At 40.0% G+C, this 21,278-nt stretch overlaps 1 protein-coding gene across 2 annotated transcripts in view; it reads left to right on the top strand.

Annotated features, from left to right (window-relative positions):
- Positions 1-20,913, top strand: part of rbfox3a (RNA binding fox-1 homolog 3a) — a 55,727-nt gene extending 34,814 nt beyond the window's left edge. For both annotated transcript variants that reach the window (XM_041067197.1, XM_041067196.1), the window contains exons 7-11: positions 7,725-7,857; positions 10,341-10,380; positions 10,622-10,686; positions 16,483-16,561; positions 20,869-20,913. In XM_041067197.1, the coding sequence (XP_040923131.1) occupies positions 7,725-7,857; positions 10,341-10,380; positions 10,622-10,686; positions 16,483-16,561; positions 20,869-20,913 (362 nt within the window). The remainder of the gene's footprint in view (positions 1-7,724; positions 7,858-10,340; positions 10,381-10,621; positions 10,687-16,482; positions 16,562-20,868) is intronic.
- The last annotated feature ends 365 nt before the right edge of the window (positions 20,914-21,278 follow it).

Below are 21,278 nucleotides of genomic sequence, written 5' to 3'. Positions count from 1 at the left end.
TAAAAGTAATAATCCAGCCATTTTACCTGAACAAGTGTCTCTTTGGCTCATTAACCTCCTCAACCCCTCCTGACCTACATATTCAAACCCACGGAGCAGCAGCACATTGGCAAGGCAGGGCTTTTCATTCACCGTTACAGCTGGGATGTCTTTCTTTCCTTCCTCTCTTCCTTCCTTCTTGCCTTCCTCTCTTCCCTCCTTCCTTTCTTCCATCCTTTCTTTTGTCTGGTCCATTCCGAAACAATATTCAAGCATGAGTACAGTTCTCTTGATTGTGGCATTGTGTCAATCACCACAGGTCACAAGAAGAACTGTCAGTCCTTAATTTGGCTTTGGGTTGCCAGGTCTGCGGTTTTCCTGCAGAATTGGGCTACAGACCTATTTTACATGCAAATAACATAAATAAGATCTACTGGTCTGCACTACAGAGCTATGTTTTATTTATGGTAATATACTGTATCTAATTACACAAGGCCATTTTAGGACCGGGGTGAAAGGGCCTTGACAAAACTGCCTTTAATGCTGGCACACCAAACATTTAAGGTGTTACTCTGTAGATATTGCAGTGCATTTGCCAATGATAGCAATGGTGCTAGACTTAGAAAGCAGTGGATATGGTTTGGCAGAGGCCTATTTTGAGTTCTGGAATTTGTCTATCTGAACCGTGCACAATTACTCTGACAGATGTGATAGATTCTGTTGGAGTTTTTACGAGTTTCATAACCGAAATGGATGAAAAGATTTTCCTCAGCAAAAAATTTCAGAAGAACAAAGAACAATTTCTCCAAGACGCTTTTTTTAATCAACTGAAACTGAGCTTTTTGGTGAGCTGACCAACTTCAGTCTTTAGGAGAGATGACATTCACAGCGTTAAATATAATAACAGTGAAAAGAAGCTATAGTCTGTACTATAGTAGTATTCATACTATAATTCTGATTTTTGAACTAACTAACCCTAACCTTAAGCATTACTCATTTGTCATACGTGTCTGTTGTCTGTGAGCAGGTTTATGCTAGGTGTTTTCCCATGGCTGGACACAGCTGTAACAGTATTATAACCAGTTAGCCAGCCAAGTATTAGAAAACACACACTCATGGTGTAAACACAGTGGTCTTAAATGCATCACTAAAGTTTGCCAAGCCTAAACACCACCATATGCCTCACTCTCTCCCAGGAGGAGGGAGAGATGGATGGAGGGAGGGAGAGAAGGATGGAAAAAAGGAAAAATCCGCCATGCCTGTATTCTCTCTGCCCTCTGGATTTTTTTTTTTTCATTTTGTTCACACCTTCTTCTTCTCATTATATGAATCTTTCTCGTGGCTGAGGTCTACTGGCATTCATTCACAGTGCACTTTCTATCCACACCTCCACCTCACCCTCTCTGCCTCCTGCGTTCTTCCAGGTGTTCCTTATTCTCCCCCTCCGCTCATCTCTCTCTGTCTCTCTCTCTCTGTCCCTACTTTCCTCTCACCTCCAGGATATGAAAAATGAAAAATTCCCACCTGTAAGCAAAAGTGCATGGGATTAAGATTCCTTCTGGAATAATTATGACTGCATTTAATCTATTTTGGAGAGGGAGTAAAGCAGGATATAAAGTGGGATGTAAGGGCGATTAATCACTCTTTATCAGATAGCTTTTCCCAGCACCCATCAGCTGAATCGGCCTCCATAAATCCTGGCCAGCTGACAGTGCACTCCATCTCCATTGCTGGGCTCAGCTACAAGTTTATTGTGCGCAAATCCCATTCAGAGGAGTGACGGATGACCTCAACATTCGTCATGTGTGTGTATGCATGACCTCCACATTCATACACACCCATGCTCACACACTCATGAATGCTGTACATCTATACTTCCATGCAAGAATGGAAGCATAGATGTACCGTCTCTCTGGTACAGTCACGCTCGGGTGTGCACCAAAACAACCAGACACTCACAGCACACTCATAGACACACACTTATAATATGAATATAATGAATAGAGTATACTGTTGAAAAGATAATTAATGCCTGGATTATGTTGGCAATGTTTTTTTTTGTTGGTGGAGTTTGTAGGGAGGTGGGGGGGGGGGTGATGATGGATGTACGAAACTCAGCTTTGACACTGCAGACCAGGGTTGGAGGTTTATGTGGTTTTATATAAATATTAGATGAGCAAAAACATGCTCTCTTGTGTTTAACGTTGCCACTGACTTTTTAAATCAAGACCACAATGTTTTCTTACCTTAACCGAGGGCTGTAAGTACTGTACCTGAACAACATACAAAAGCTTAATTATGCTGCAGTTTCCTTAAACTTATAATTGTTGGAAATTGTAGGGGAAACAGTGAAAAACCAGTAGATATGTGAAGTATTAATATTTTGTGCTGATAAGACACATAACATGGACAGTATTATGTTTGTTTCAAATGTCTTTGTGTTGTAAATCTTTAATGAAATTGATCATGTCCTGTAGAAATTTCATAATAAAACATTCCACACTGTAAATCATTGTAGGTTGTTCAGCTTAGAAACAGAAGTTCCTCTGCTGCTTTAAAGATGTGGCACTATAAGATAAAGATATGAAGCTGAACTGACTCACCAACAGTCTTTACAGACAGATTTGTTGTCTTTTTGTATTTTTTCACTTTTTAAGTCAGTTCCTCGTCTGACACGAGGGACTTGCAGCAGTTTTCTTCAGACTACAAAGAAGCATTCTCTGGAGAGTTTTAACTCTCAAACAAAGCATGCTGGGAAGTCTGTTAATGTGCTAGTTTTGTTTCTTTATTTCACTGAACTTCATTTAAGGAGTTGAGTGAACTCTCAGCAGTTCATACATTTAACTCATGGTTTCAACTGATCTCTATTAGTTCTAAAGTCTGAAAATTAAAACTAAAATTAAATTAAATAGAACAAAACTTACATTAAGCTAACAAGAAAAGACAAGATGTTTTACACTGCAGATATAGGTCATGCTTAAGTCCTCTGAATTCTACTAATTCTCTTTTTATTAACATCAATTTAAAATGACAAATGGAAACTGATCAGAAAACAAGGAGGCGTATTTTTTAACATACAATGAACTAAAAACATGGGAAATTAGAAATAAAGTCCCGTCTCTAATAATAACCTTCTTTAAATAAAGCCCCCGTCTTCAGACTGGAAATAAGTGTTCCAGCATAACACAACCGGACATGGACATACACACTCGGCCAAACACATAATATGATATGCTGAAGCGTGGTGAGGTAGACTCTGATGAGTCCAGACTTCCCCTAATGTTTTTTGATTAGAGTTTGCATAATAGCCTTGGCCTACGTGGAGTGTGAGTGCATCACAGATGAGAGAAAGTGTGTGTGTGTCTCTCTCTCTCTGTGTGTGTGTCTGTGTGTGTGTGTGTGTGTCTATTTGTGCATATGTGTGTTTGGGTGACTGGGTAAAATAGACTGCATGGGCTTGAAGGACAATGAGGGAAATGTAATACTGATTGATTGACTGTGTCCTAGACTGGGTATATGCAAAGCAGGACAAACGTGTGTGTGTGTGTGTGTGTGTGTGTGTGTGTGTCTGTGTGTATATGTGTGTGCATCTCATGGGAGTTAGTGTATGCAGAGCTTGGCAGAGCTGCTCTCCAGAACACAACAAATAGGATTAAAATGCAAAATGAAGGCAGGAAAGTAACAAGGCAAGTGGCTCGGGCCTTTTTAACATATGCTGAAAGATTTGCAGTTGGAAGGGCGACATTAGATCAACTGTGGCCTTTGTCATATCAGCGGCAAATCATGGATCCAAGGCCGACCCAAATCAACGTCAGCTTGTGACCCCGCCTTTCTCTAACTCAATCAATTGTCATGAGGTTTATATACAGTAATGTGACTTTAGCCATGCAGCTCAACATTTTCAGCCATTATGTGTACTGTGACTGTGACATAAGACAAGGTTTTATTTATCAGCGGGGGGAAATTCACAAACAACATGATGTGTGTATGCAGTAATAAACTTAGTGAACATAGTGAAATTTAAAATATTTCGAAAGCAAATTCAGGTTATTATGCATTTTGGATTCAGTGCCTTTCATTCTTGAAAAAAAAGGCAAAATAATCATAAAAATAAATGATGATATATATTACAACATAGAGCAATTCTCCACGATAACAGCAGTTGCGAATTTTTGCTTTAAGTTTTTTGCTTTAATACTACAGGATGTTCGAACCGTATCCCATCAGGATTCATCAGACATGACATTTGCAGTCCCTTCAACTCTGGAAGACTGAGTGTGATCTTTATGGAAACGTATTTCTTTAAACTCCATTTTAAAATTCCCTCTAATTTTGCCTCCCTCATCTAAAGTAAGCTCATTCAGCCAGTCCAGTTGATGCCAACACTGTCAGATTTCAGTGGATCTGCTCTGTGAATGGAATTCACTCTAATGTCACCCCACTGTTGTAATGCTGCATGTACGTTTTGGGATTTCCCGAGAAATTAGGTTTAGTAGACACACCATAATAAAACTTAGGTGTTCTGTCACTGTCCTGGAATTGAGGTGTGATGCATTAAACACAGTGAGGCTTACACACACAGAAACACACACAGAAACACACACACATTAAGACACCTGCAAAGATAATCACATGTAAATACATGAAATACCTAAAAACAGAATTTTATAACTGTTCTTTTGTTCTGAACATAAATGAGTCCACCACACTCTCATGTGCCGCCTACACTACCAGAAAAGGTGTGCATGTATGTGTGTACATAGCCGTGGAGTGCGCTCTGCATCATATTTTATGCATGTGTGTATCATGTTGGATGTTGTTTGTTTATTTTATGGGCCCCTCTGGCTGTAAGGAAAAGGCCCTGCCATGATTCAAGGGTTATTACAGCATCGCTGTAGCATCCACAAGCCATAGCTCATTATCAGATTGCTTTCATATGTGTCACGCCACACACACACATACACATTTCTCCATGCTTACTTATATGCATATCTAACAGTGCACTTACTGGCACACACACACACACACACACACAGAGGAATGAGTACATGGATGTTAAGGATATTCTGATATGAAGACAGAGAGGTAAGGTGGGGGAAATTGATCTTTTGCTCAGAATACATCACCAATGGACTGTGCGCTGGCTGTGTGGCATATTAATGCTGTTGTCTGACTAGTTAGAGTAGAGGCAGAAACAGCAGAGGGTAGAGAATTTCCATCACCCCACAAAGAGAGAGAAAGACAGATGGATGGATGGGAAAGAGAGAGACAGAGCGTTCGGGCCTCTGAAACAATTGTAGTGGAGCATGTTGTGCTTTCCCTCTGCTGCTGCAGACAGTAGGTGTAGTCATCCATATCCCCGGCCCCTCTGAGGTCGGAAGGGGCTTGGGAGGTGATATTTGGAGTGTAACAGGGCTCTTTTAAAGACATTCATCTATCTGTTGGAGTTTTATACTACACTTCTGTAAATTGTCTATGCAGTCAAGGCACTTCTATTTTTAAATTTGGAGTATGACGTAAGCGGACTGAGCTGTACAATAACAGCTAGCAAAATATCAGTCAAGTATATTGACAGACAGCTAATACTAGCTGATTGTAAACAGTAGGTTAAATTCCTCTGTCAAACTGTAAGACTTTTATATCAATATTTTGACAGTTATACAGAAGAAGCAGAAACTCTGATGTCCTGGTTACAGAGACACAAAATGTAAATTTTAAATTACTGTGGACAGTCACATGTGTCAGACACTATAAACACTACTATTCTGTAATGGATTATACATCTTCACTATGTCAACAGGTTTCATTTTCCATAATTGCAACAGAATACCAAGATCAGGTTATTTTATTTTGAAACAAGTTCATGTGTCCATACAGATGGCCATTAAATTGTCTTTTTAATTACTTGAATTAAATAAAATTTGATTTAATCATACATAGGTTTCATTCACTGATAAAAAAAAAAAAATCAGTATTGCCCCACCAGAACTATTCTCCTGACAGCGTGCAGACAGTTTTGAAGCATTTGAATTCAAAAGCAATATATGACCTCACTGTTATGATTTGAAATCATGCGTGTGTATTATTTATTTGCATTGGGGCAATGTGGCACTGGAGGTAGAGGAGTTGTGCAGTTATCGAAAGGTTTGTGGTTTGATCCCTGGCTCCCCCAGAGAGCATGTTGAAGTGTCCTTGAGCAAGACACTGTAGCCCTAACTTCTCCTGATATTGCATCATCAGTGTAAAGTGCATTGAGTGGTCGTTTTTGCCTTGCTCCCCTCCTGGTTGAAGGTTAAACAGGGACCTTCAGCAAAACCAGTTCACATCACATTACCGTGCCACCCTGTGCCTGTAAGGGTGACCCTCGTGTGTGTTGATGTGTGTGAATGCATGATGACGGATGGCCATAGGCTGAATCTACTACTGCAAACAATACAGGCCATCTGCTTTGTGTCCCTGCTGCCAGATATGGAGCCAAAGCTCTACACAGGCCTCTGTGCCTCTCTCACTCTCTCTGTCAGTGCAGCTCTTTAGTGTTTTATCTCAGGAACATTTGCTCCATCTTACCTGTCCATCTTTTTGTTATATATTTTGGTATATCCTGTCAAGTTGTCAAGTTCTTGAAGTTTGCTCAAGTTGAATGTGTGATCAAGCTTTGTATATTAGACCAGCGTCTAATTTGGTCTGAATCCGCACAGAATGCCTTCATTTAGGAAATGTTATGTAATTTCAGTCTATCCTTTTTTAATTTTGCATAGAGTCAAAATGATCTTTCATTTCTATATTTATGATGTAAAGTAGTCTGTGAGCAGCTGTGTTTATCAAGCAATATTTAATCAACATCATTTCTCAAAACAACCCTGTCTCCTAAAAATTACATTTTTATACAAATAAGCTGCAAGAGCAAATATGTTTTGTACAAAAGTGAATTATGTTTTCTAATTACGTAATGAGGATATGTTGTTCATTGATGTATTTGCCAAGTCGCAAATACGTTGATACTGAAAATATCAGTACAGTGTTCAAGGACAATGTATTTGTTTTCCACCAAAATATCTGACTCTGAATGTGAAACCCAGTCTGGTGTGACAGTCGTGTGCATCCTCCATCCACTTCAGCTACGTCCTGGTGGCTTCCCTTAAATTCTGGCAAAATTTCCAGACATTTGTGGCCAATAATTGGTTTTCTTTTACAAACCAAAAAACTGCCAACTACCCTGCCAGCTTTACTCAACACTCAATAAATCCTGCATACTTACATTACAATGCCTCAAGGAATGCTAATTGCCCCAAAACCATGGTATAGTTGGGTTATGGCTTCAGTGCACCATGAACCGCAGACATGTCATACAGACACATGGAGGGAATATGTTTCATAATATTCCCTCCAGGGAGTCAAGACGGTGCCAGTGTGTGTTGCCGTTTGAAAAGATATAAATTTTAGGAACAGACCATGTGACCATTTCTTCTTTTAAATATCTTAGTGAATATAAGTAAATAGTAAGTTAAAAAAATTATATATATATATATATATATATATATATGCCATGATATTTCATGGACCAACACATTGTTGGGTTTGGGCTTTTCATTGGTCTCCTTTACCATTAGCCATGTTCTTTAAATGTTTCAGAGTGACTTCACTTAAAGAAAGATATGAAATTTTGTGTTGTAACGTATTTTGCTTCTTTTCACCTTTGTGTGTGTGTGTGTGTGTGTGTGTCTGTGTGGGTGTCTCTCTCTCAGTGACAGGCTTTCCATACCCCAGTACAGGAGCAGCCATGGCCTATAGAGGGGCCCATTTGAGAGGGAGGGGTCGGGCCGTCTACAACACGTTCCGTGCTGCACCTCCTCCTCCACCCATCCCTGCCTATGGAGCGTGAGTACCTGCTAACAAACACAACATGCACACACCCAACTGACACAAACACACATACCGTAATCAAATAAACACTGTATGACAGGTCTCCAAGACTGAAAAACATGCCACTGCACAAATCTAATTCAAAGTATTCTCAAACACAGAAGGTAACACACAAAAACACACACTCACACACGAATACGCACACACACAGTTATAGTAGAATAGTGAGTGAAAAACAAAAAGGCTGCCTTCTAATAGAGTGGAAAATTGCTCTTTGATTCCAGAAGGGCCAAATTTGTCTCTCTTTTTTCTAATGTGTCATTCTTTATTCGGCTGTGAATGCATCGCTATGACCTGCCCTGCACACTCCAATGAGCCCGCTTCAGAGAGAACGAGAGACCTTGTGAATGTGAAGGGGGAGAGAGAGAGAGTGAGAGAGAGAGAGAGAGAGAGAGAGAGAGAGAGAGAGATTAGATGTCTGAGAGAGCATGCTAGGCTTGAAAGAAAGACTGAAAGAAGAGAAATCCAGATGGAGACAAAGAGTCTCAAGCAAAAGAGAGGCTGAGAGAAGAATAATGGTGACTGGTGCAGTTTGCCATTAGTCATTGACTTTATGGTGGTAATATAAATTAATTTTCATCAATTTGGCTTTACCTACACATACTGTGTAACATTGAACAAACATCCAAATTGAAAGAAAAATAAATTGGTTCCTGGTTTGGATGTAGACAGTGACACACCACACAAAATTCAATCTGTGTTCTTGGTTGGGTAAGATACTGTAGCATGAGCTAAGGAGCGCACACAAGGGTTTTTACGGTTGCTATTTTGTCTGTGACAGTATTTTCCAAAAACTCCAGGCAGCAGTACAGATAAAATATAGTGTGAAGTAACAGCAAGTGTTGTAAGCAAGTACACAAAACATGGCAGTGTGTCATCACACAAGTCCTCAAAGCTGAGCAAATGTCTTTTCTTGCATTTGAGAAACAAGAGAAAAACACCACACGAGGAGATGGTTTGCCTGCACAGTACATGTATAGATAGATACTGAACACCTTTAGCTCAAATCAGCACAGTTGAACCAATCACTATGTCACATATGTGCAGAGTGGCTGAATGGATAGAAACTGAAAGGTAACAAAATGACGGTATGATTCTTTGCATTTGTGAAAAGTAGAGCTTTTCCCCCAAAAAGCTATGTGATAGCTCCGAATACACAGGGCACAACTGCACAGTTGAGAGACACCAATAAAAAGACAGCCCTTAAGCAGGCAACTACTAAGAAGGCACTAGGAAGGAGGTCAATAGTGCCATCGTAAGCATGATGTGTCAGCAATAATGTGGCCCAGGCCTTGTTGAACACCTCCTTAAAGTCTCGATATTCAGCAGGGACACTGGACAGGTCAGGACAGGTCAAGACTCTGACTTACTGGGGGAGGGAGACATGCCAGATTTAAGACAAACAGCATGACAGTGTGGGCTCGATCCCAGAACAGCCCCTGACACCCAGTCCACACATGGGTTATGCTTACACAGGAAAGGGTAACCCAGAATGACCGAGAGCTTAGGTGAGTCAGTGACATGAAAGTTAATAGATGTTGTTTACCTGACATGCTCAGGTGTGGGGAGCTGTGTGGTGGGTTATGGAGCAGGGGAGATGTCAAGGGCACTGGCTTCCACTGGTTCTGGCACTGGCTCCAACCCCCGACTGGGCGGTGAGTCCACAGCAGTGGTCCACAGTGAAGTTACCGTCTGTGCACCCTCCTAGTTACTGGTTAGCCCTGGCTTTTACCGATCAGACAGCAAGCAAATGGTCAGACTGGCAGACCGAGGTTTCCCTAGAGCCGGCACTCCTCAAGAGAGAACTTGGTTCAGCCCAGCTGCTTGGGCTCCTAAGCATTCATAGGACTGCTGGAGAAGTAGCTGATGGTGAGGAGTGTAGAGGTGGAGACCCCATGGGTGAGAATGGTGGAGCTGCAGAGGAATGCGGACGACTCTGAGATTTCTGCTGCTCTTAGAGGCAACAGTCAATGTGACTGGTAAGAGAGATCACATCATCAAGCTCTGCAGGAAACTTCCTGTGCCGCCAGTTCATCTTTGATATACCCAGAGAGTCCATGATAATAAGGGTCATCCTGAGAAAGTTTGTTCCACCTACTTGTACCACTCTAAATGTTCCCAGAATGGGCTCATGACCACCTGAAGGCCTCCCCTGAAGGACAAGAGCTGCTGGTCTCATGGCAGTGGATGGCGTCAGTCTGAGCAGCACAGCTCAGTTCAGGGTACACTCAGAGCCCAACTCAGAACAACCAGTTCAAACAGTTCACCTTTACTAAATTGAATTCACACTTATGACTGTGTCCACAGACTCGGAAAACAGAACTTTCATAGCGTAGTTGTAACTCTTTAGCCTTAACTAAAACAACATATCACTCTCTCATTTCATTTTACTTCAGTGTTGAGAAGAATGTTTAATGTGTGATATCCTCTGTCAACAGTGTGGTCTACCAGGATGGCTTTTATGGGGCAGAAATATATGTAAGTCCGAATCCATTAATATAAGTTTTTATTTATTCTTTAAGAAGTTAAACACTATGCTCAATCATCAATATACATGTGGTACATTATTTGTACCACATGGGTAATTGGGAATTCCTTCCAATACTACCTGAGCATTTCCAGTGCTTTACTGAAAGTCAGTTGTATTTGCAGCTTAATTTTGGTGACCATATTATGTTCCTCATATGAGGTGATATTGAATTCCTCTGTCTCTTCTCAGGGAGGGTATGCAGCTTACAGATATGCCCAGCCAGCTGGTACTGCTGCAGCTGCATACAGTGACAGGTATGTTGGCTTCCAGGTCTGTGAAGGCCTCTGTAGAAATAATCAGGATTTTATTTGCATTCAATGTTTTTTTTTCTCAGAACACATTATGTGTATCCCTTACCTGCTATAAAACCTTACCAAATATGTGCACAGACATTCTGATGCATGGTAACACCATTTAAAAAAAAAAAAAAAAAAAAAGTCCTTCTCAACACACAAAAGTTCATACATTAATTAAAAAATTTCAAAGAGGAAAAACAAATAGCACAGGGCGTTCAGCTTAGCCTGGCTCTACTGGAGCTAACTGGCTTCACTGAACCTAACACGGTGATCCTGGATAATGACACTGGTTATCAAATGGCACAATTAATTTCCACAGTGACATTTTAGTGAAGACAGGAAAAGTACAGATAGTCAGAAATGGTCTGAAAAATTAAAGTCTGATAAAGAGTCTGTCTCACAGAAATGTTGCATTTCTGGCTCACAAAGCTAATTGATAGTGTTCTCAGTTAATATATAACTATAATCTATAATAATAATAATAATTTTTCTGGTGATCTGATTGGTCAGTAGTCTAGTTGTAATTTCCCCATTGTGGGACCAATAAAGGTGTATCTTATCTTGTTGACAAGTTTTGATGTGACCCTCTGAAGTTAAGTTAGCCGTGCAACATAGGTTACCATGGTGATCTACCCTGGTTAACAGAGCCAGCTGTGGAATACCTGAAGACGTGAGTTCAAGTCCACACATAAATAGTTAAGCTCCCTAATCTTGCTTTGTGAGACAGGCTGCAGGAGTACATGTTGTCATACAGTACATAGCCCAACAGTCACTACAGAGACTCTCACCTGAACGGATCATGACCAGAACTAAAAGCAATTTAATATCCTGTCATCCTCTCACAGCTGTGGAACAAGATGGGTACACAGAGCAAAAGACAGCACAGGCAGGAGAGAGCAGTGTGGTCCACTCCATCTTTCAATTGTCATTGCCCTTGGAGCTCCCTGTTGTCATCACACCTCTAATCCATGAACCTCTGGGGCCTTGTCCCCTGCCTTACCATCCCCTTCCTCTGCCCTTGGCCTGGGCCCCGATCAGCCCAGAACTGCTGCTTCTCTCCCATAGCAGCTGTCCTCAGCTCTCCTGGAGTCTGGCAGTCTGCTAGTGATCCCTCCAAGTGATATGTGTTTATAAAAAACTGCGTGTGCATGCACGTGTATGTGTTTTTGAGCACTGCGCTCACCTGCTACTACTGCTGTCTAGGTGTGTGTGTGTGTGAAGGTGCTTGGGGAGCTAATCTCAGGGAGATTGAGCATGTCAGGCCTGATAAGAAACAGCCACAGCAAGAACCTGTAGGCCTCCGATAATGTAAGATTTATCAGAGGCAAGGAGCGAGCAGCGTGCTCAGGAGAATTATGAACAGAGCAGAGCAGGTGAGGGGGCATGTCTCTCTCCAGAAGACTTATTTCATTTCCTTTGTTTTTCTCCTCTCTCACATTCCCTCTTTCACACTCTCACCGTTATTCGTTCTCCCTCTGTGGCTGATGTGTAGTATATCCCTCTTTGCTCTCTCCTTGCTTCATCTTTTATGCTGTGGCTCTCTCATTCTATTTTTTAAGCTCTCCTGATTTAAAGGGAAGCCTGGGCAGTGAGGTGGAGTTGGGAGGAGATGGGGCCAAAGGCTGGGGGCTGTGAAGGAGTTTTTATTTATTATAAGAGAGGTAAGAGAGGTCTTACGCAGACTGAATGGTCTAGCAACTGGAAGACTCTTGCTCTGTTCTGTCTCTCTACAGTGCAAGCACACACACACACACACACACACACACACACACACACACACACACACACACACTCACACACACACACACACAAGACTGCCACAGTCTATACTTGAGACCAGGACCTTGTCCTTCTTCCATCATTTCTTAAATAGTGCCAACTATTTAACACCCACACCCCTAGAGAAATTATATTTTTAGGGTTTCAGTTGTGTGGTTCACTTTGCGTCTTAATACCAATCAATCATGGTCTGAATGTTACAGTGTGTCTGAGTATTGTTTCTGACCATGTTCATCCCTTTATGGCCACAGTTCACCATCTTCTAATGGCTACTTCCAGCAGGATAATGCTCCATGTCACAAAGCTAAAGTTGTCTCAAACTGGTTTCATGAACATGATGGTGAGTGCAGTGAACTTCAGTCACCTCCCCCAGTCTCCAGACCTGAATCCAGTAGAATACACTTGGGATATGGTAGAACAACATCTTGTGGAACCAGTGACAAGAAGAACTGAGGCTGTTTGAGCAAAGGGAGGAACTACCAAGGGTTAGTGAGTTGTTCCTAATAAAGTGCTCTGCATATGTAAGTGCAACCAGGATAGAACATTAACATTTAAAACTACCAAAATAAAAACAAAAAAGATGTGTTTAAAAAAACACTATTTTTTGGAATTTCAATTATAATTAATATAATTATTTTACATCTGTTTGACAGTAAAACAACAGTGTAATGAATGTAATTGGAGTACTTTGTTGGCAGAGGATGGCTACAGATAATTTTAGAGCCAGAACTACAATTATAGTTGTTTATTAAAATATAAAAAGAATTTATTACACACTAAAATATTAACCACACAGCCAATACTATTTATACACAACAAGGCACAAAAGGTGAAATCCTTGCTAAATGCTTGTGTGTGTGTGTGTGTGTGTGTGTGTGTGTGTGTGTGTGTGTGTGTGTGTGTGTGTGTGTAAGTCTGTAAACAAATCTTTCCAGTGAGGTCTGGATGTGTGTAGCATGTCAGTGTAGAGAGGGAGAGAAAGCATGCAGATGTGTCCTTTCTGTTAAATAGTGTGATAAAGTTCAGATTTTCCTGGCTTATCAGTTTGGTCAGGCCTTGCATCTTTGTTTGGGTTTAATGCGTTTGAAGTGACGGATGCACCTCTTTGACACCAACACCATGTTACAGTAGGTGGACACTGAGGTTAGTGTGAACACGCAAATTACATTGTGAGTTACTACACCAGTGGCACACTGTAACTGCAAGATTTCTTGCAGGCAAGTTCTAGTGACCCCCACAGGTGGAACAGTAGATGGAAAAGGGTTAATTGTTTAGTCAATCCACAGAAATGAATTTGACAAGAATTTTAATTGTTGAAATATCACGCAAAAAAATAAAAATAAAAAATAAATTGAATCATTACAAAATTTTAAATCCCCAGCTCCCTTTATTTACAAACTGCTGTATGTGCCAAATATCCCAAATATTTATTATTAGGCGTGTCACACCGTATGTACTATGTATATACACCATTTAGCCACAACATTAAACCAGTAGCTCCTGTTAATGTTGTGGCTGACTATTGTATACAGTATATGTTACAGTCCTATACTTCTCCCTCTAATTCCATCCATGTAAACTCCCACTGCCTTTCTTTAGGTCTCCCTCTATAGTACATAGTCTAACATGGTTTTCCTGCGCAGCGACTTATCTTTGCTCTCCAGACCTTTGTTGGCTTCCCTTTACTTTAAGAGAATAAACAAACAAGACAGGAAGAGAGGAACATAAATAAAGCGGTCGGTGGCATTAGACAAAGAGGGATGGAGGGGTGGATGGAGAAAAGAGAGGGGCGTTAAGGGAGGGGATTAGTTCCAAGCCAGTGCTGGTGAAAAGACTGGAAATAAGCCTCAGGAGACAGACAGAGCAAGATACAGGGGGAGATGGAAGATAGGACAGACATCGAATAGGATAGGAGGAGATAAGGAGGCGAAGAAGAAGATGGTATAGAAGTGGGGGGGAAGGTATGGGACATCATCAGAGAACTGTACTAGCTCTCTGCAAAATTTTGTCCTTTATTTTACCTTCCGACTGTGTCCTTAGATTCAACCTCTTTCATCAAAATTTATATTTTTTTCTTTTCAAACCTATACTTCCTTTCTTCCTTGTGCCTTCTGTCTCTGTTTCCACACCCCAAAGGATGATCTTCTTATTTTTCTCCTTGTTCATAATCTCACTTCTCCCTCCCTTCAGCCATGTTCTACTCTTATCACTCTGTCCGTTTCTTTTCTTATCTTTCTCTCTCTTTTTCGTCTCCGGCCGACGTTACTTTTATTGCAATCCTTCCCCATCAACCGGAAGATAAAACACTTGTCCCCTTTTTCTCATAAATTGAAATGGGTAAAACAAATCATTGCAATCGCACACTCTCACCTTTACAACGTACATTTATAGGGAAACATCGATTGCATTTTCATCCCATAGGTCTGTCCTTAGCGTGAGTGAGAGGGGGAAATGATTATAGATCTCTCCTCCAGACCTCAGTTAAAATCGACGACCCAATGCCTTATGTGTCTCATGCATACTCATTTTAGCACTCCCTATCCATTATCAGACCTATTCAATCAAAGCCAACATGCACAAGGTTTATGTCTGGTGGTTGGAGTTGGGGAAGGGGGAAACAATTAACAGTATTTCCCAACTGATTAACTTCACCTTTGATTTGTACTGGTTCAAAGAATCCATATAATTTTATGTTTAGGGAATAAGTCAAAATGTCACTCTGAGTGTGAGTCTACTGCATGGTCAAAAACCTCCTCCAGAGCTGCAGAGCTATCCCAACTTGCTAGGTGTTCCATGCAGGTGGTAAATACAGGATAGTGTACACTCTGCACTTTATTAAGTACAGCTAGCTAGAGCTGATTCAGTCTAATACAACAGTCCTGCAGCAAATCCAACCCTAGTGAAAGTTATAATTTTCAGTTTTCACTGAAGTTGCTTTAGAGGGGTCTTCATTTGACGTTTTGATAATTTTAGAAGATGTAGTTTTAGATGCTGTTGAGAGGTTTTTCTGTTATTTTATCCTGGGAGAGAAGAAACACATGTCCATATAACACAATACAACTCATCACAACTGTAGCCTTCACAATAAAGTTGAATCAATACCTTTCTAAATCAGTTGCAACACAAACTGAGCATTATAACCTTCATGAAGGTAGAATTTACTGCAGGACTGCTGTATTCAATTGCATTAGTTTTAGCTAAGTGGACCTGCCAACTGAGTGTATGCTATATGTTATATAAAATATGCCTACACTATGGGAAGTGGGGAAAATAAAATGCAGAGTTTGTTCAAATAAAATACTGATAGCATTAAAACAAATTATGTTTGGGATGCAACTACTCCACCCAGAGCTGCACCCAGAATTGTATTAGCACATTCAATTCATTATGGATGCATGATCCTTGACACAAGGTCGGATATAGTTTTACAGCTTTTATTTTTTCAGTAGATGTTAATCTTTTGTGGTTTGCGTTCCTTTGTAAATATATCTGTTATTAAATTACCTCAAACTGATACACAGCAAACCTGGGACTCAGTGAAAACTATACTAATAGTCTGTAGTCTGCTGTTTGCTGCCGTGTATACCTGAAGGGTACTTAAAGATAGGTCAATAGGAACCCACTGAAATTTGTCCCTCAGTCCCCTAGCAAGCTGATCCAGCCCTGCCTTGATGTTGCAGACAGTGGAGACTGGGCCATGTGTGCAAACCATTACTTAATTAGAAATGTTGTCAGGACACATTCACAGTTTTCAACTCACGATAGAAATTATTTTTAATAATTAACTGTTTAGCACATTCCCCTGGAGGGACAATGTCATGCTTGATAAATGCAGGTCCTGATCTTTGCAATATATCCATAGACTGTGTTAAGCTACATGTATCATTTGTCTGTTGAACATCTTAGAGAATCTACAATGCTGCCTATTGTATTGTCATATTAAGCACTTTTTTCTGTCTCTTTCCTCCTTTATAGTTATGGCAGAGTCTATGCAACAGCAGACCCATATCACCATACGATTGGACCTGCAGCCACTTACAGCGTGGGCACTATGGTGAGTCTGTTTACTGTTTATTAGCTGCAGAGTGTCTGAGTATTATACCAGACCGTGTGAGATATCATGATGAACTGAGGCTGGTGTAACTTCCTCACATACTGTATGACACAGCACCTGGACAGCACTTTGCTGGAGATGACTTTTATACTGCACAAAAGGTCTACTGAGCTGTTCATATGAATGAAATAGATCTAATCACTTGCTGTCATGCCTCAGTAATAATCTTGGAAGTTATTAAACAGCAGAGTCCATTCTTACTCTCAACTTGTTGTTCCTGTGAGTTGTGTTTCCCTCTGAGAGATCCATTTTAATGTTTAATGTGAATCTTTGCCACTTCAGTAAATGAAAAAGGGACATTGCCTTATTCTCAAACTCCCCATTCAATTTCATTGGCCTGAAGCTACTTGCTTGAAATCCAGTCGAGACTGAGAATTCTTCCCCACAGGAAACAGTCTCTTCAAAATTCTACAAGGGGAGTCGAATGGTTAATGTTTGTTTTTAGCTAGCTTTGCAGCTAACATCAAAGATGAAAAAAAAAAAAAAATCTTTTTAAAGAAAGAAGCAGAGCACCCCAGAACATGGGGAGAAACAGAAAGTACAATTTGTTTTCTTTCGAGGGTGTGGGTAGGGACTTCCTCCAAAGATTAACGACCATCTAGTACATGCTTCAACGTGCCGTGGGAGATTAAAGTAGAAAGAATGGACTACAAAATAAGGAAAAGAAGGAGAAGGAGAGGGAAAATTAAAGTTTCTGGTAGCAAACTGGCTGCAGTCAGAGCTGCTGCACGGTGCAGCATCTTGGACTCCAGATAGATGAGGGTTAATGCTGAGTGCTGACGTGTTTGTGGTGATGGAAATCGAAAGCCTTACCACCTCCCCATGCGTCCCCCAAACACCCCCCTTCCCCTCCCAGTGCAGCTGCTAGCTAAAAGCCTTCATTAATTACAACCATTTTTTTCCTCTTCATTTACTTAATTAAACAGTGGCCTGTGTTTTCATCCTTATTACTCTACACTTTCTTCTCTTTTTACTTCAAATTACTCCTCCCCTTTTCCTCATCTTCCCCATGTGTAATCCAAACAACTTTTTATTCTTGATTCTCCATTTTAAAAAACACAATTAAACTTAAACTTTATCATGCTTCACATTCTAAACTGTAGCTCAAACAAAAGTTAAGTTCTCACAGCTGGGTAATACTGATGAGACTGATAAAGGAAGAATTATTGGTTGTGTAAGTGAGTTATTGTACCCACAAAATTCTCTAGATTAGCAAAAATCGTAAATGCTAATGAATCCACTCATTGTGACTTGTGTGGTTATTTGGGGCCTTTGTGTCCCATGTTCTGTTTTCTACATAGAAAGAAAAGATGGGATCATTTTTTTACTATCACTTCTTTCAGGTTCTGTGTTTAGGCCAAAGTCATGTGTAGACAGGGTGAAACATTCTGGACTTAGGTTAGTCTAAAACAGTAAGACAGCTGAATGTTAGCTTTGTGTGCAGGACTGGGTTACCCAGTAGAAGATCCATGTTAGAAGGCTTATCAGACACCAAAACTGCATATCTAAAAATACGTGAGCATAACAGTTGTCTGTAGCCAGCTCCTCATCCCTGCTCGAGGCTTCACCGGCTGCTGTCAGGTAGATAGCACACCCAAATCTCTGACAGAACTGTTGGAAGGCATTGTGGGTAATGTGGGCACAAGGTTTTGACTGTTTTTTTTTTTTTTAGAGGAATTGTCTGTTGTTATTATTTGGTTGAGGGGTCAATGGAGACCTTGTTATATGGTAAATGTGAGGTGAATTTAAAGGACCAGTGTGTAGGATTTGTGGGGATCTACTGGCAGAAATGGAAAATAATATTCATAATGATGTTTTCATTAATCTATAATCACCAGTAACTACAAATAGTTCTGTTTTTGTAAGCTTACAATGAGCCATTCGCATCTACATAGGAAGCTGGTCCTTTTCAAAGGAGGCCTCCATGTTTCTACCGTAGCCTAGAATGGACAAACCGAACACTGGCTCTAGAAAGCCTTTCAATTACATGACCATAGGTTCTCCTACGTGCTTGGAAAGGGAGGGGTGGAAGGAGGGGTATTCAGTTGGTTGCAATCTGTAACCTCACTGCTAGATGCCACTAAATCCTACACACTGGTCCTTTGATGCCAGCTTGCAGTTGTTGGGTAGCTGTGAGACATTATCACAGTAGGGGTGTGCCCAATTCATAGATTCATAGATTAATCGTGACGTGACACTTGACGATTCAGAATCGATTAATAAATGTTCAAAAATTGATTCTTTTAATAACGGAAGGAAAGTGCAGCGGTCGGAACGAAAAAAAAGTTGCGCGTGCCCACCCGGACATATTATGATTGGCCGACTAAAACGGAATATCGTGGAATTTGACATAATGCTGTGCAATGCTGTTTCGTGTAGAAGAGAAACGTGTGTCTGGGGAAAACTGCACGGAGGGAAGCAAATCTGGGTGGCACAACAAGCCCTTTCCACAGACTAAGCCCCTCCCCCTTCAAAACAATGCAAGCATGGTGAAGCGGCTGCCTACAGCTCTGTCTTCGTCGGCGAAAAAACTGCGAAACTCAACGCGAACTGCTCGGCTCTGTACTGAGGGGATAGCGTGGAGTGTTGCATATTCTGACAACACTCCGTTGACTGGAAACGTAAGAATACGTGCAGTGACCATATAGTGTCCAAAATCCATATGAGAAACAATTTGGATGACATGCACATACAATAGGATTTAAAAGGATTACTTTCTGGACATGTAAACCAAGATATCAAATTGTAATAGAAGTGGATATATTGTTTTTTTTTTCTTTTATTTCCTTTCCCTATTTTTTTCTTTTCTAACAGATATTTTTTTAATTTACATGTTCATAATAAAATAAACAAATCAGAGTCATGTCAGTATAGCCACACAATATATATTTTTATTTTAAAATTTATTGTTTTTAATCTACATCAATAAATGAAACAGATATTTAGAACTACATGTGCGAGCTAATGTTTTTTTCTTCTTTTATCAGAGGAGTTGAAAACTAATACTCTTTTGTGGATGTTGTATTCATTGATAGATGCAACTACTCAACAGTTAATTTCTATTTAATTTATGTACATTTTAGTCATTTACATTAAAAACACACTGTTTTTGGGTAGATTCCCAAAAACTATAATGGAAAAAACATAATTCCCAAAAATTGAAATGAAAAAACAGAATTTGAGAAAAAATAAAACAATTTATTAAGCCCTAATTTTAGGAGATGGACCTCAGTCGAAGAGATGGCGGCATGTAATGTGTCACAGCGTGCAGTTCACACATCGAGTTTAAAAGCGACAGTGTGGAGACATTTTGTTTAAAAGAAGTTTTATATTTTCTAAATGCTGGGAAATTGCTAAAGTTAATAATAAAGAAAAGATAAACGTTCAACGAATGGATATATATATACATTATTTTAACTACAGAGTGAGAAAAGAAACATTCCATGTGGGAAAAAAAAGATGAATCGAGATGCATCGATAATCGGTGAATCATCGAATCGTAGCACTGTGAATCGGAATCGAATCAAATCGTGAGGTGACTTAGATGGCACACCCCTATATCACAGTAGCTGAAACTATTACAGAAATACCTGAAAGTACTACTAATTTCATTTTGGATAAAAAAAAAAAAAAGTACTGTAAGATTGTTTATCTAAATACTGTTAGTCCTTTTTCCAGAAGATCAGAGCTCAGAACGCTGATTTAGCTTGTAATATGACTCTTTGCAGTTTTGAAAATCATTGTTCCATTTCAGAGATATTAGAGCTTAAAGAAATGTGTGTTTTGGATATTTTTGCTTGAGACGCATCAGGCGCCAAAATAGCAATGATGGGTGTCTCCTGCACCCTTTTGCCCTAACTGAGATTTTTATTTGTGAGCGAGTAGAGTTGGCTGGAACTGTTAGGGATACAGATCAATACTGATTTTTTTAAAAAATGTTTTTAAAGATTATCTATGAGAAAATGAGCTAAAGATTTAAGATTTAATGCTGAGTATCAGAAAGTATCTCACTTAAATCCATATTCATGCACATATAGAAATCACACATTCACACACAAGCACATTCTTTCACTCCAGAAATCCAAGTGCTTTGTGCATAAAATCACTCTCAATTCAACAAGAGTCAAGTGGAAAAAGGGAGGAGAGTTTCTTTGGAGGAAAGAGAGAAGTTCATTTTAATATTCATATTACAAACAAAGCTTCTACATTGAATACTGATTGGAGCTTTTTCATCTTTGATGTTGCAGGCTAGCCTTTACAGAGGAGGGTGCAGTCGCTTCACTCCCTACTAGAAAAGAGGGAGACACGCCCCCTTTTCTTCCCCGCAAAACAGACTCAAAAAAAAGAAAAAAAAACAGCAACAAATCAAATCACTAAATAACCATCTTTACCCTCTCTATGGAAAACTAAAAACAAAATGCTTCCAGGTGGCAAATGTGACCCTGAAATGAAAGGATCCTTCTCAAGTTGCTTCCCTTTTTACAGTGTACACAGTCATTTATTGATGTAATGTATTTATTTTGGAAAAGAACATTTTGTTACTCTGTGTTGACTTGAATGTATTTGCATTGAAATGTCTGTAGTGGGAAAAAAAAGATAAGTATGTCAATGTGGATGAAGTGGGGAAAGAGTTGACATAGAAAACTTTTAGTTTCCC

The sequence above is a fragment of the Toxotes jaculatrix genome, chromosome 21 (assembly GCF_017976425.1).
Source record: "Toxotes jaculatrix isolate fToxJac2 chromosome 21, fToxJac2.pri, whole genome shotgun sequence".
Classification (NCBI taxonomy): domain Eukaryota; kingdom Metazoa; phylum Chordata; class Actinopteri; family Toxotidae; genus Toxotes; species Toxotes jaculatrix.
The sequence above is the reverse complement of the archived record's forward strand: the minus strand, read 5'-3'. Positions and strand labels throughout refer to the sequence as shown.